Source organism: Rhinoraja longicauda, chromosome 7 (assembly GCF_053455715.1).
Source record: "Rhinoraja longicauda isolate Sanriku21f chromosome 7, sRhiLon1.1, whole genome shotgun sequence".
Lineage (NCBI taxonomy): Eukaryota > Metazoa > Chordata > Chondrichthyes > Rajiformes > Arhynchobatidae > Rhinoraja > Rhinoraja longicauda.
In genome coordinates, this window is record NC_135959.1 from 63132936 (window position 1) to 63149453 (window position 16518).

A 16518-nucleotide genomic window follows, 5' to 3' on the forward strand; every position below is an offset into this window, starting at 1 on the left:
AATAGTTGATGCCCAGGCACTGATCCTTGCACTGACCAATTAACTATCGCCCATCAACAAGAAAATAACCCATCTACTTAAGGGAATTCGGGAAGAGCAAAGGCATCGTGTCCATTATCCCTGAAGACAGATAACATGCATTCTTATTATTTAGAATAATTGTTCCCATATCTATCCTTTATGACTCTTGCATCACTTCTCCAATCTCTTCTTTTCACATGTCCATTGAAGCATTCTCAGTCAGATTTCATAGTTGTAGTCAATATACTCTCATTCTATTCCTCCTTTTATTAATTTCCCAATCATCCCACACTGAATTCTAAAAGATGTCCCAATCTTCAGGATAACTATAATTTTTGGCAACATTATAAGGTTCTTACCATAATCTAAAAATGTTTTTGAACTGGGCCACAGTTGGACCAGTTTCCTCATTGCATTTTATTTCTTTAAACATTTTGCGTATTCTGCATTATTTATTTACCGTCAAAATTTGTTTCTCAATCTTCTATATCAAATCGTACTTCATAACTACCACATCACTTTCAAACTCATTGGAAATTACAGCATTGACACAGAATGCTGGAGTAACTCAGTGGGACAGACAGCATCTATGGAGAGAAGGAATGGGTGACATTTCGGGATGAGATTCTTCTTCAGACTGCACTGAAGAAGATTCTCAACCCGAAACGTCACCCATTCCTTCTCTCCAGAGATGCTGCCTGTCCCGCTGAGTTACTCCAGCATATTGTGTCTTTCTTCGGTTTAAACCAGCATCTGCAGTTCCTTCCTATACATTTCACCTGGAAATTATAGCATGATATGTTCAGTGCACCTTGTTCAACTGCAAGACCTTTACCCAGTCTTTTCCCCTGTTGGGTTCTCAACACAACATATCATTTAAAAAAAGTCTTAAAAGCATTCCATAACTCATGCTCCACATTGTGAATGTTAACTTGCTTTGCTGCCGCATGTTAAAGCCCTCATTATTACTTTATTCCCTTTGTTACTTGCATTTCAAATGTACTGACACAATTGGCTGTGGGGACTGGGGGAGGGGGAGGTGGGGTGACTATAAATTACTCCCACTAATGTTTTCTGCCCCTTCAGCTTCACCCAAACTGACTGAATAACAAAGCTGCCAAAACACTGAAACAAAACCGGTCTTGTTGTTCATAGCTCACTGAAGATCCATAACTAATGGAGAAACTGTAAAGTTAACTAACAAGCTATTAGTCTCCTGTAAGATAACCATTCAAACAAATCCAGGCGCATCATTTTGATGTTATATATTTTGGTATTCACAATACCTCTGTTTGGGAACACTGTGCCCAAATTTGGCCACTTTACACCACGAGGGACTTAAAAGGTCTCAGAAAAGGCCCAGAAGAGAGCTGGAAGATGGATCGCTAGATTTAGGGGCAATAACCATTCAAGATGTATAAATCAATTAAAGAGCAGGACATGTGCCTACTGATGGATTATTACCATGCAAGAGATTGGAGAGATCCAGGGGACATGAGCTATGTAACGGGAGGAATAAATTAGATGTTAGATCTTGTTCTCTCCAGGGAATTGTGAACCAGTGGAAAACACACATCATTAGCAGGTGTGATAGGTACCAACTCTCTGTGACCTGTGAAGAGGAAGATGGACTGATTCCTGGCTGGAACAAAGACGGCATCATTTACAATGCAGGTGCAATTAAAAAGTAACAACCAATGTATTGAAAAAGGAATTTCATTTAGTATTTTTCTTCCCTTGTTAGTCCTGGGTTTCTTTATGTTTTCTAGCTACACGCAAATTAGGCGGCAGCAGAGGTGAGAACTGGGTGAAGAGATGAGGTGAAAGATTAATTGTTCAGCATTAACAGCTGTTGAAAATGATGTGGATGTCTTAATCGTCCAGCTTTTCTTTTACGGCCATGAGACTTAAATGTTTGCACAGTGGAAATTTGGAACTTATCCAGTCAGTGAAATTCACAACAGTACTGAATGTCCTTTTTTCTGCTTTCAAGACCGTCGACACTCTTATTTGAATCTCCTCTTTTATCTTCTTTGCTCAAAGGTTAACCACATCTAGTTCAGTTCACCAACCCGTCACTTTGCCAACAATTGTGGCCAATTAGTTTTATGTCTTTCTCTTCCATCCTTCATAAATTGCAGTACACAAAATAGGATACAATACTCTAGCTGGGACTGACCCCCTGTTTTATTTACATATCAACAAAAGGTATCCAAAGCTAAACCACCAACATTATATCCTGCAATTACTGGCAATCGGAGATTCCCCAAGGTATTTCAGAACTGGTAATAGAGCCCCATTAAACTTTCAACACCACTGAATGTTTAAAGATTCTTAAAATCTTTAATATTACAAGAACAGCCTTTAATGGAATAATTTTTAAAAAAAATCTAAGCAATGACTTTTAAATTGTTCAAACAGTGGGTCTTGAACTGTAAAATCACAATACACTGAAACCATTGTAAAGTTAATACCCATGATGAGCATCAATCTCCTTACTGACTGTGCATATATTGGAAGGTATCTGTGAACAATATATCTTTCTCAGCAGTGTTAACCATGATGAGCAGCTAAATTGACAAACGTGCTGTTAATAAAAATAAAAGAGGGAACCATTTCACGGTTACCCTAAGATATTTGCAAAAGGCTGACTCATACCTGCCGATGTTGAGACAGAGGATACTGCAGTGCTGAAGGCTGTTGGCTCTGTTGCATCTTCTGCAGAAGCATCTTCTGTTGCAATGCAATTGGTATCTGCGCTCGTTGGATTGTTTGACTTTGGAGGTGACCTGATGGGGGAGCAGGCTGCTGCTGCACTGGTGCGGTAGGCTGCTGCTGCTGCTGCTGCTGCTGTGTATAATGCAAGACAGAAGGCTTGGTCTGAGTATCCAGGATTGAAGAGATCTGACCTGGCTCTGGGTCAAAATGAGACAAGGGCTTGGTGTTACTGTATGACAATTGGTCTGGGGATGCAGAATTGGCGTTCATCAAGCTGCGACTTATATTGTGTGCCTGTTGTTGCTGCTGGTGAATTATCATGTCTAGGTGGCCAGTTTGTGCTGCAGTTGGAGTCTTGTAGAGGCAGTTATTCATGTTTTTTGACTGGCTGCTGTTGGTGGATACCCCGGAGAGCAGTGAATTTGGGGAGCTAAAGGGCTGCTGGTGGATTGAGGGACTGGGTATTTTCTCCTGGCCAAACGTTCCCGATGAAGGGCCCGACTGTGGAGCAGGTGGCCAGCAAGCTGCCTGATTTTGCTGCTGGTGCTGCAGCATGGCGTGCTGTTGCCGATTATCTGCAATCTTCTTCAGCTGCTGTGCATGAGACAGGTCGTGCCAATTGGACAGGCCTCTGTTTGGTGCAGATGGTAAGGATTGCTGGGATTGGTTTTGAGATTGAGCTACCGAGGAGATGGGTGAAGGAACAGACATGGCTGTGTTTGCCATGGAGTAGGGGGGTCCTGTGGAAGGAGGCCGCATTTGGGGTGACCCTACCGATGCCTGAGGAAAACCAGGCGAGTATTCAGTTTTTATCGTTGGATTCTCCAACTGTGAATGCGGCTTTGGTGTACTGCTCTGGTTTTGCTGACCAATGTCTATGTTGAATGATTCTTCATTTCGAATGTTGGGATTTAACATATTGTCCAGGTCACTCTCACTCAGCGGGGGAACGCCCGACATGTTTGTCAATTCATCAAATAAATCTTGCAAATCTGGATCAAGCAGCTGCATTCCTAGATCATCTTTGGATTCAAACAGCATATTGTTGTTAGAGATTTGGTTATTTAAATGCTCACTGCACGAAACACTCTCTGTCGGCTCCTGTTTCATCTTTTTATTGAGTGGCAAGCTGAAACCAGAACTGGCATCACCACCATTGGCTTGGGTAGTTCCAATCAAGCTCCCATCTTTTCCTGGAGTTCCAGGTCCCATTGTGACTGAACCCTGCAGGGCTTGGCTTTGTCCATTACTGAGCTGGTGCCCACTTTGGCCAATTGCAAGACCACCTTCATCCACTCTTATTCTCTTAATATCCATTTGGAAAGTCCCATCAGAAATGCCATTTGGTCTGTCGTTGCTGACGGGTGAAGCATTTCCTTCCAGCTTTCTCTTTATGGAGCCCTGTAACTAAAAAGACAGAAAATGTGTTAATCTCTTTCAACTGTACTGAATTTATCAACTATCTCGGGAAAAAAATGCTACTAAAACATTACCTACAACCCATGCACCACAATTTAACCTATCACATTGGGATGTCTGCCATCGGAATGTGAGGAGTCAGTCCGTATCTTGTACCTCCGGTTCTGATGGAAAACTATACCAACATGGCTGGATCATTTGCACCCACATCCCTATATAGCAAACAACCCAATAACTGCCTGCCATCCATCACCTCACTGGCCCTTATTTTAAGGGAGGGGTCATTTCAGAATTGGAAGACAAGGAATGCGCTGGTGGAGGGCACATGCTGTCTTATAGGGTGCGATACCTCATTGCTTAGCATAGTAGCCTTCAGTAAAAGAAAACCTTCCAAACTGTTGAACTGCTAGGAAGAGCATCCCTTACCCTGTGCGGTCCCACCGCTTGATAAGTGGTGAATGGGTCGATGAATTTGTGTCCGTGAAGCAATGTAAGAAAATAACAGTTGACTATATAATGTTGAAAAATTTAAGACCTCTAAATTCTTTGTGCCATTATTTAGCATGTCACATCTTTGCCACTTGAGGCAGCATCTGGAGACAACTCAACCAACACTGCCCTCTTAAACCTCTCTTCGGCATGGAGGGAAAAAGCAGGTAATATGTACTCACAGTCATGCCACATAGAAGGAGGCCATTCAGCCCAACAAGTGTAATGCACTCTCACAATCATCCCATTGACCCCATTTTCCCACTTCATTCATGTAGCCTATTTTCTCTCGTGTGTCCAATTCCCCAATGGTTTCCACTTGGAGTAATTTACAGTTGTCAATTAACTTAACTACTGGCATGCCCCTGAGAGGAAACAAGAGTACTCGGGGGAAATCCTTGTAGTTACAGGGAGAATGTGCAAACTATGTGCCGACAGCAACCAAGATCAGGATTGAACCCAGGTCACCGAGGCTGTGAGACAGTAGCACTACATTATATTCCCTGTGTCACCACTTTGCCTGCATTGCCATATGTGGGGTATTTATTAGATGAGCAAGTGTACAAAACGCTACATGCGCTCAGCAGCAGTGATAGAGGTCAAATTCTCCTTGCATCACTGGTTAAAAAATGAATGAACATTCTAAGAGGGTCACATTTTTAAAGTGTAACTCCCAGAAATTAAAAAAGAGGACCTCCTTTGATTGTGCTGACATTTTTGAAAATACTCTGCTTCAGGCAATTGGGGGTCTTTTTTTGTAAGCTTTCAGCTATGATGTTGTGGCACTTGCACTTTATTTCACCTCTCCGTAAATGTGTTATTGTCCGCAAAAAATAATGAATCAGTGCAGAAATACTGCCAGCAAAATCCCAATGCCCCAGAAATATAACCATCCCGTTCCTCCAGCACTGATCCCGACAGGATCTGTGGGAAAAGTGGAAGGGCACCTGTGCCTCCATCAAGGGTTCTTGGAATCCCTTGCTATCAGCTGTTCCAGCAACTGGCTACCATTCAGATGGATGGACATACATTGCTGCAAGGTGACCAATGCTTAATTAAACTCCTCTTGCGAGGACCACACCTTCTGAAGGTGTAGAGTTTACTTCACTAAACAAGCACATACTCAATAACGAGACTGGTTCTAAATTATGATGGTGCAATACACTTACTCTTTGAACCTGGGTTTAAAAGGCTAGGCATCAAATGGCTGATTCTTTGCACTTTACTTGTAAGAAGGTTGATTCCACCATGTATCCAATCTATTAGAAATAATCCCAGTTACGATATAATAACCTATCAAGAATAATACATGCAGCGCAGTATCCTCCAGATGCTAAAGTAAATGCTTCACGATCCAAGCAACTATTTATTCAATATTTTTGCAGTTATTAGTATTTTTGCAAGAATCACACATGGGGATAGTAAAATCTACAAGATTGTAAATTTCGTCTCACACTGACTCTGCTGCACCGAATCAGAATTTAACAATGCATGTAAAATTATTTTAAATCCAGAACACAGATATTGCAAACATAAGATATATAGTATTCAAGCGAATAATTTTTTTTTGTTGTAACAACGGAATGGCCTGGTGATTACAGCAACTCTCCAATTGTAGCTGTTAATTAAGCAGGCTTTGATCTCCTAGGTCCACACACCACTTGATAAAAAGATCTATGACAAATGGCAACGTGAGGGCTTGACTGAGCAAACGACGTATGTACTTAAAAGAAATAAATATGTAACTGGAAACAAGTAAGATACTATAACATTATAATATCCCTCATTTGTAATGCTGATTTAGAACTAGTCCGTAAGAAAGGAATAACACAACATATTATTTTGGCACATTAGCTGCATGTAACACAGGACCAGCATCAATGACACTTACAGCACCCTTCTGTCATAAATCTCAGATCAACCACGTATTCGGTGATAATTTAGATTTTAGATTTAGAGATACAGCGCGGAAACAGGCCCTTCGGCCCACCGAGTCCGCGCCGCCCAGCGATCCCCGCACATAATGAAACAAATTTAACAGTTGCCAACATGCAGAAATGATTCTTACACAGTCCTTTCAAACTTAAAGTTTGAAGTGGGATTTCAAACTTAAATGCCACTTGATTAGCGGAATGGATTGATAAGCGGACGGATCTAGAAGTCCTAAATGGGCGTGCAATGGGCCACCATCAGCCGTAGAAAATGAATACCACTAAATTCTGTTGGAAGGAACTGCAGATGCTGGTTTACACCGAAGATAGACACAAAACGCTGAAGTAACGCAGTGGGACAGGCAACAACTCTGGAGAGAAATGGTGATTTTTCTGGTCAAAACCCTTCTTCACTAACACTAAATTCTATTGCCATACAGCCCAGTACACTGTTTATTTCTCCATCACTGCTGTCAGAAAACTAATCGGGCTCTCCATGATATTTTTATGAAGCTGGTGAAGCCACAACTTAAGCTATCTCGAAGTGGAGGCTGCAGAGAGAGAATTTAGTAGGCCGACAGTTCAGGAAAGATTTTCTAGCTCAACAAAACCAAGCAGAAAGTGGTGGTGGATAATCACTGCTATTAGTGGGCTCTATGATCAGTCATGATGAAGCCTTGCAATTCCGGATAGCAAGATAGCTATCTTCAGCTCAGACTCACTCACAAATTGCTGTTCCCACTGTCTGAAGTGCCAATCTCTCAGAGATTACAGCTCTTGGTAGCACGCTGCAGTTTTATGACAGAACACAACACAAAAGTTGTCATACTGCTGATCATGGCATCATTGCATGATTGGTCTGCTGTAGCTACAATGCTGGTGACTCTCTCCGACAAAGTGAAAGATTGCTCATCTGTGTCCTATTCATAAAAAGGCAGAAAAAATCTCAGCAGGCTTTCAATGCAGAACTTTGGCTCAGTGTCTGATGGAATACAAGTAATTTCAAAAATTCAAAGCAGTGAGTGGGTGCCTGTTGCCAAAGAAGAAGGCCTGAGGACCAATGAAGGTCCCTTGTGCACACTCCTCGACACTGTTGGGTGGGTTTCTAGGCTGACGTGATGGTACCAAGGAATTCTCTGCCTCAGAAGGCTGTGGAGGCCAATTCACTGGATGCTTTCAAGAGAGAGAGCGCTAGATACTCCTAACGATCGCCGAGTCTGGGGGTATGGGGAGAGGGCAGAAACGGGGTACTGATTGTGGATGATCAGCCATGATCACGGTGAATGACGGTGCTGGCTCGAAGGGCCGAATGGCCTACTCCTGCACCTATTGTCTATTGTCTATTGCCTCCACAACTAGAGCAGAACCTCTGCCTATGTCCTCATAGTAATCATTAGTAACACTACGAACAGCCAGAGAAGAGAAAACAGCAGTCAATTGCAAAAAACCGTGGCCAATACGATATATTTAACATGTCAATATTTCAGCCGCATGGTCCCCTAGTCACTGCATTTCTCCCAAAGAAAAAGTGATGTTAATCATTATTACTGCCATTTCAGCTAGCATGCTATGAAGTCATTTCTTTATGTGGCCCCTCCCTCTGATATCCTCAGAGACCATCATTTAATCATTTTGTTTGTTACCATAATTCTGCACTTAACTCTTAATCAATTCGTATTTCCCTCCACTCCCAACTATTTTTGAAACAGCTTGGGACATTCTGTATGGTAAAGTCATTATCACTTTGGCAGAAGAGAGGCATAAAGCCATTTGAGCAGCTCATCTGTGGCCCTGGCGGAAGTCGATCAGAAAAATCCCAGAGGAAATTCCAATCACCCTCTTTCAAAATGAATTTTCTCCATTGGAATATAAACAATCCTGTTTTTGCCTGAAAGCAGTATTGTGAACAGGAATTAAGTACATCCACTGTGACCTGACGTAGACTTTCAGCTGCTTCTTATTCTGCTATTCCCCTGCAGGGCTGCAGTAGTAATGGACAATGTAAAAGGGACCCATCGTCTGTCGTCTATAACATTTGATCAGAGCTTAAGTGACACTCCTTCCATGATAATGCAGACGAGAAAATAATTATTCTAAGTTAAATTTGAATGAAGGTTTTACCTTAGGATGGTGTTGAGAAATGTAAAGGTAATTCAGCAGTACAGTGCATGAAATTTGATCAGTGATTATGTCAAAATTATACATATCTGTGGCAACCAGCTCGCTTAAGTACAGATGCATTGTACCTTGGAGGAGTAGTGCTGAACCATAGTATGTGGGCCTCATTAAAATCTACCAAAATTGACCATAGAACATTTGATCATTTATTAAAATTGAACACTTACCCTTAAATTTTGCAGTAAAAAAAAATACTCAAGAGAAAGCCATTTGATCCCTCATGACCGATTTGTTATGAACTGAGATCAAGGCTGACCATTTACCTCAACTCAACTTTGCTGTGGTATCTATCCCTCAATTACCTTAATAAATCACAAATTTGTGTCATCACAGTTCAGAGTGTGTGTGAAGGAGGGGGCGGGGGGAGGGCGGGGGGAGAGAGTTGGAATTGATGTGTTCACAGTCCACAGTGTGCAAATAATTACTGCGGTCACAGTAGAGGAGGGGGTGAGTTAGTGTGGCCACAACACAGAGGGGAATTGGTGTGGTCATATTACAGAGTGTGAGCACTGTTGATGTTGGGGTCACAGTACTGAGTGCAGGAGTAATTGGTGTGATCAAAGTACAGCGTGCGGGGAGAATCAGTGTTGTCACTGTCGAGAGTGTGGAGAGAGTCAGTGCCAGAGTATGGGGAGAGTCGGTGTCACAATACAGGGTGTCGAGGAGAGTTGGTGTGGTCAGAGTGTAGGGTATGTGGGGAACCTCAGTTCAGAGTGTGGGGAGACCCAAGAAACTGCAAAGACTAAATCTTGAGTAAAAAAAACCCCATCGTGCTGAAGGAACTCAGCGGGTCAGGGGCATCTATGGTGGGAATAGACAGACAATGTTTTGGGTCATGACCTTTTTTCAGACTGATGGAATAGGGAGGAGAAATCTGGAAAAGAGAGGTGAGGGTGGAGCAAAGCAGGGCGAGTGATAACAGCATAAAGGTGAACGGGGGAGTGATTGGTAGATTGCTGAAGGTGGAAGTGAAAAGGACACAAATGGGTGTCAGACAAGGAAAGAAGAGTAGGAGTGACATGTAAAGCTGGAGGGAGGAATATGGGTGGAAAAGGACAGGGTGAAGGGATAAATGGGGAATATGCGACTCAGAGATGGGAGATGAGTGTATGGAAGGGAAATCTGGGATCACCAGATTGATCCCTGGGATGGCTGGACTTTCATATGAAGAAAGACTAGATAGACTAGGCTTGTACTCGCTGGAATTTAGAAGACTGAGGGGGGATCTTATAGAAACATATAAAATTCTTAAGGGGTTGGAGAGGCTAGATGCGGGAAGATTGTTCCCGATGTTGGGGGAGTCCAGAACCAGGGGTCACAGCTTAAGGATAAGGGGGAAGTCTTTTAGGACCGAGATGAGGAAACATTTCTTCACACAGAGAGTGGTGAGTCTGTGGAATTCTCTGCCACAGAAGGTAGTTGAGGCCAGTTCATTGGCTATATTTAAGAGGGAGTTAGATGTGGCCCTTGTGGCTAAAGGGATCAGGGGGTATGGAGAGAAGGCAGGTACAGGTTACCGAGCTGGATGATCAGCCATGATCATATTGAATGGCGGTGCAGGCTCGAAGGGCCGAATGGCCTACTCCTGCACCTATTTTCTATGTTTCTATGAAAGGAGCAGGGTGAGTGGGGTCGTGGAAGATTACGGGGGAAGTGAGCGCACAGGGGTGGGGGCAAGGCAGGGAAAAGGGAGCAGGATAGACAGGAGTTATTTGAAATTGGAGAATTAAATGTTCATACTGTTGGGCCGTAGGCTGTTAGGTGAAAGAGGGCATCTCAGATGTCCTAGAATGGAAAGCCTCACCTCGGGAGTAGATGCAGCTGAGACAGAGAAATTGAGAGTGAGGGGCGTTGTCCTTGCAAGAGGAAGGCTGGGAGGAGGTGTCCTTTAGTCTAGTTTATTGTCAAGTGTACCAAGGTACAGTGAGAAGCTTCTGTTGTGTGCTAACCAGTCAGCGGATGATTACAATCCAGCCAGCCACAGTTTTCAGATATATGATAGAGGGAATAACGTTTAGTGCAAGATAAAGCCCAGTAAAGTCCGATCAAAGATAGTCCGAGGGTCTTCAGTGAGGTAGATGGAAGCTCAGGACTGCTCTCTAGTTGTTGATAGGATGTTCAGTTGCCTGGTAACAGCTAGGAAGAAACTGTCCCTGTGTGTCGTCAAAGGGGGGAAAGGGGAGAGAGGTGTTAGAGATAGTGGAAGTTAGTAGTAAAGTTGATGAAATCAACATGTTGTGCACGGGTGCAGGAGGCAGCCCCAATGCAACTGATGATGTAGGGCAGAACGAGTTAGGGAATGCCTTTGATATACATTTGGGACAAGGAGTAGTCAACGTAACCAACAAAAAGAAAGGCCTAGCTGGAACCTATGTGAGTGCCCATGGCTACATCTTTGACTTGAAGAGAGAGACAGAAGTCAAAGGAGAGGTCGTTGAAGATGAGAACGAGTTCCGCCAGGTGGAGGAGACTGTTAGTTGAGGGGGATTCTTTGTACCGAGACCCCCATACCAACTCCCCCCAACGAAGTGTGGGGGTGTTGATGTGGGGGGTTACAGAACAAACTCTGGGGTCATTGGTGTGGTCACAGTACAGAGTATAGGGAGAGTTGATGTAGACAGAGTACAGGGTGTGGGGAGAGATAATGTGGTCAGTGTAGAGTGCGGGGGGAGTGTGGAGTGGTCACAGTACAGGGTGCTGTACAATAGTGACGTGTGGTGAATTGGTTTGGCTACAACACAAAATGTGGGGAGAGTTGGCATGATCACAGCACAGAGTGTGCAGAGTTAATATAGTCAGAGTACAGAGTGTGGGGAGAGTTGGTTTGGTTGCAGGGAGCGGGCGAATTGTTGTGTCAGGTCACAGTATAGAATGTGGCGAATTGGTGTGGTTACAATACAGAGTGTGGGGAGAATTCCAATTAATTTGCTGTACAAAAGCAGGCAGCAGACTCTCTATACAGCATACAGGAGAGAAAGCATGAAACATGGGATAAATGCTCTCAACACTCTACAATTCAGGAATTGTTGGAATCTCTGGTCTTTTCAGCACCACCGGGCATTCTTCGTGCATTTTTGAGTCAATCCAAGTGATTTCCAGCTGGTACAATCCAGGGATATTGCTACCAAAATCAACCCTTTGTAAAAGCGGTGCAAAAATATTTTCAACAGGTTAGAGGTAGGGGTAGGGGACCATATTATGATCACCAGAGGCAACAAACAATCACTCAGCTTGTCAAGCAGTAACTGTGGAGGGAAATGGACAGTTGATGTTCCAGGTTGGAACTTTTCAACTGGACAGATATGGAGGGGAGACAGTGTGGGGCAAGAGCTGGCAAGCAATCGTTAGATGCAGGTGATGAAAGGTTTATTGGCCGATTGCAGATGGACAGCTGGGGGAGAGAAATGTGGAAATGGCAGCAGAGGAAATGGAATCCAGCTTGGTGGCGCACCGGTAGAGCTACTGCTTTGCAGTGCCAGAGACTCGGGTTCGATCCTGACTATGGGTACTTGTCCGTACGGAGTCTGTACGTTCTCCCCATGACCTGCGTGGGTTTTCTCCAAGATCTTTGGTTTCCTCCCACACTCCAAAGAAGTACAAGTTTGTAGATTAATTGGCTTGGTACAAATGTAAAATTGTCCCTAGTGTGTGTAGGGTGGTGTTAGTGTTAATATGTGGGGATCGCTGGTCGGCGCAGACTCGGTGGGCCGAATGGCCTGTTCCCGTGGTGTATCTCTAAGCTAAACTGAACTAAAAAAGGAAAGAATGATGAATGAGGGAGGAAGTTGGACAGTCCCTGCCAGATGAGAGCGGTGGGGAGAGGGGACGAGAGGGAAATGCGCGTGATGAGAGCGGTGGGGAGAGGGGACGAGAGGGAAGTGCGCGTGATGATGAGTCAGTGGGAGAGGGGAAAGAAGCTTGGGGGTGAGAGGTGTTGAAACGAAAGAGGTGTGCATGTGCGTGTGCGTGAAGATCAGAAGGAGGGGTAACCCTACATACTAGCTCCTTGCCTGGCCCATGATTGCTGAGCACCATTGCCACAGATTTTGTACGAACAGATCTTTGGGTGGACTGGGGTCGTTCACATCCCCACTCCACAGTGTGCTCTCTGTCCTCACTCGGCCAATTAAAGTGATGTTTGCTCGATTTTGAATGAGATTGTCATAACATTAAGTGCTTTTGATGGGACTATTTTCCCCACACAGCTGCCATTTTGCAGCAAAATATTATTCTCCTAGCAACAAGATTGTACAAGGATCATAAGTTGCTTTTACATGCTGTATTTTACAGTCTGTTAAATGGTCTGCTTACAATCGAAAAACGTTCATACCGATCAATGGGGAAAGGAAGGAAATACCAAAAAAAATCTTGTATGTTTTTAACTGTTACCATGGATTTTAAATCATTTTTGAAAAAGTTTTCAGTAATTACTTTTCATTGTTTATATATAGAAACCACTGAAATGCCTTGTAGTTTTTGAAGGCAGACACAGACCAACCTCCAACTCCACCTGCTGTCAAAGCCCGTCACTATTATTCCTGGATGGATGTCTACACCCCATCACCTGCACCCTACAAGCTCCTGATACAAGGCCACATAGAACCAGCAGTACTCCATATCCAACTCACTTGAATGCAAGGAGGTGCTGACCATGGATGTCAACTTCAGGCCAGGCCCAGCAGGTTTGGCCTGATGGTATGTATGATAGAGTGCAAACATTCTTAAATATAGACAATGCTGCTGGAAAAACTCAGCAGGCCAGGCAGAATCTACAGAAAGACAAAGCAGCCAACATTTCAGGTCTGCAGCCCTTTGTCAGATCACAGTTACCCTGCAGCAAATCTTTTGCAGACTAGGCCCCAGGCTTGGATATTTTGCCAAGCACCCAGCCATAACCTTTGGACAATCTGAAGAACAAAGCCAACACTGGGTGTTGGGTTAGATCATCGAGATCGGAGAAAGGATTGTGGGGAGATGTGGTAATGTCAGGGCCCTAGTGAGACCGCACCTGTAGTACCGTGTGCAGTTTTGGTCTCCAAATTTGAGGAAGGATATTCTTGCTATTGAGGGCGTGCAGCGTAGATTTACTAGGTTAATTCCCGGAATGGCGGGACTGTCATATGTTGAAAGACTGGAGCGACTAGGCTTGTATACACTGGAATTTAGAAGGATGAGAGGAGATCTTATCGAAACGTATGATTATTAAGGGGTTGGACACGTTAGAGGCAGGAAACATGTTCCCAATGTTGGGGGAGTCCAGAACAAGGGGCCACAGTTTAAGAATAAGGGGTAGGCCATTTAGATCTGAGATGAGGAAAAACTTTTTCAGTCAGAGAGTTGTAAATCTGTGGAATTCTCTGCCTCAGAAGGCAGTGGGGGCCAATTCTCAGAATGCATTCAAGAGAGAGCTAGATAGAGCTCTTAAGGATAGCGGAGTCAGGGGGTATGGGGAGAAGGCAGGAACGGGGTACTGATTGAGAATGATCAGCAATGATCACATTGAATGGCGGTGCTGGCTCGAAGGGCCGAAATGCCTCCTCCCGCACCTATTAAAAAAATAAATTAAAAAAAATAAAGAATGGGACGAGGAGGAGGTTGAAGGACCGAGGCTTGGGGTGGGTGAAGTCAGGAAGAGCACCAAAACCCTGGGGAAGGATTGGGTGGTCAGTTTTGGATGGAGTAAAAGTTTGGAGAGAGGATCTAGATGTGGTGAGGTTGAGTGGGGGTCAGAGAGAGACCAAAACCCCACTGGGTGGTGTCTGAGAACATTAGCGAGGGGTGGTGAAGTAAGTGCGAGGCACAATTTAAGACAGGAAAATTAAGGACAAACCTACCGAGCAGGAGGAAAGCAGACAGTTTTGCTCCCAATCAGCATCCCAGACAGGCTGAACAATTTAATTCACTATGAATAGAGACACAAAATACTGGAGTAACTCAGCGGGACGGGCAGCTTCTCTGGAGAGAAGGAATGGGTGACGTTTCGGGTCGTGACCCTTCTTCAGTTTGAAGAAGGGTCTTGACCCGAAACATCACCCATCCCTTCTCTCCGGAGATGCTGTCTGTCTCGCTGAGTTACTCCAGCTTTTTGTGTCCATCTTCAGTTTAAACCAGCATCTGCAGTTCCTTCTTACAGGAAGGAAGTCTGCCCTGTGGATTCCCATTAAAGTTCAACTCTAGCCAGGCAGTGTTGCTGGCCAATTTCCACACTTCAAACAGTGCACGCTTGGGTGAGGCTAGATTTAAATACTTCTGCTTTATTTATTAACAATTGTTTGTAATTTCATGCTTCCAACTACACTGCTTACAACACCGCTATCGGTGTCATCAGAAAATCTGATGATGTCTTCCTATCCTATTATCTAGCTCATTTATAAATGCAGTGAATAGCTGTGGCACCAACACTGTTCCTTGCACAACAGCACTCATTATATTTTCCAAATTTTGAGTATCTGCCAATTATCTCTACTGACTCCTGTTATTCAGCAAATTTCCTTACTTTAATTCTACAACCTTCAACTTTACCTCATCCTCTTTTCTAAGGAACGTTTTGACAAAACCTCTGGAAATCCATTTAAATAATATCCATAAACCTTCCCTTGTCTGCAGCTTTAATAATCTCTTCAAACATGTCGGTCAAGTTTGACAGACACGATGTACGTTTTACAAATCCATGCTGGCTCTCTCTGATCAAATAAAGTTTTTTTAATGTTCAGTCAAAGTATTCCTGTGTACAGGGCTCAGTGATATCCTGACAGGCAGCATTGGTCTAATGGTCTTTAATTCTCTCGTTTCACTCTCTCACCTTTCTTAAAAAGTGAATATGTTCCTGAATCAGGAGAACTTTGGAAGATTGCAGTAAAATCAACTGCACACGTTCTCATCTATTGCCAACAAATCGTTGGAATGGAAACATTTTGGAGATTTGCACCCCTCCCCCTCCCCCCCTCCCCCCCTCCCCCCCCCCCCCCCCCCCCACACACGGCTTTATTGCCCTCAATTTACAGATGGTGATGAGTCAGAGTATAGAAGTGAGATCGATCGATTGGCCAAATGGTGCCAGCACATGGCCACACACTCATTTCACCCCTACCATCGGGAAGAAGGTACAGGAGCCTGAAAACTGTAACGTCCAGGTTCTGGAACAGCTTCTTCCCTACAGCCATTCGGCTATTAAACACCACTACCTGAAATAAGCTCAGAACTACAAAGAGTATTATTGTTATTAGTGCATTATTATTGTTTGTTTTTTGTGTGTGTGTATGTATGTGTGTGTGTATATATATATATATATATATATATTGATGGTCTATACATAGGTGTATTTGTGAGTATATGTATATATACACACTGAACTTTTTTTCTCTCTCGTTTATTATATTGTTTAGAGTGTACTATGTTTACATATTCTGTTGTGCTGCTGCAAGTAAGAATTTCATTGTTCTATCTGGGACATATGACAATAAAACACTCTTGACTCTCTGGACTTCTTTACTTTAATATGGGGGGTCTTGCCTTGCCAGTTAATTTTGGCATCACTGTTTCTGTATTATTGTTTGTGGGATGTCCAACATGCCTTTCCTATAATTCCCGATTCAAAGATACAGTATTGTACAAAATGCCACCTTTTCCTTTCTCACACTGTCATTGTCATCGTGACCAGTCCCTTTTCATAAATTGCTTGTAACCAGTCCCTTTTGTTTACTACACTTCTTCTTGCAAGCTTATTTTCATAGGGAGGTTTTTGTCGGTCTTAATGTTCATC

The 16518-nt window shown here is 43.6% G+C and overlaps 1 protein-coding gene across 2 annotated transcripts in view; it reads right to left on the reverse strand.

The window, feature by feature from the left end:
- Nucleotides 1-16518, reverse strand: part of maml2 (mastermind like transcriptional coactivator 2) — a 340367-nt gene that overhangs the window by 95595 nt on the left and 228254 nt on the right. Inside the window, exon 2 of one of the 2 annotated variants that reach the window (XM_078402742.1) lies at nt 2680-4140. In XM_078402742.1, the coding sequence (XP_078258868.1) occupies nt 2680-4140 (1461 nt within the window). Of the gene's footprint in view, nt 1-2679; nt 4147-16518 lie in introns of both variants that reach the window. The other variant, XM_078402741.1, reaches the window with a different exon arrangement.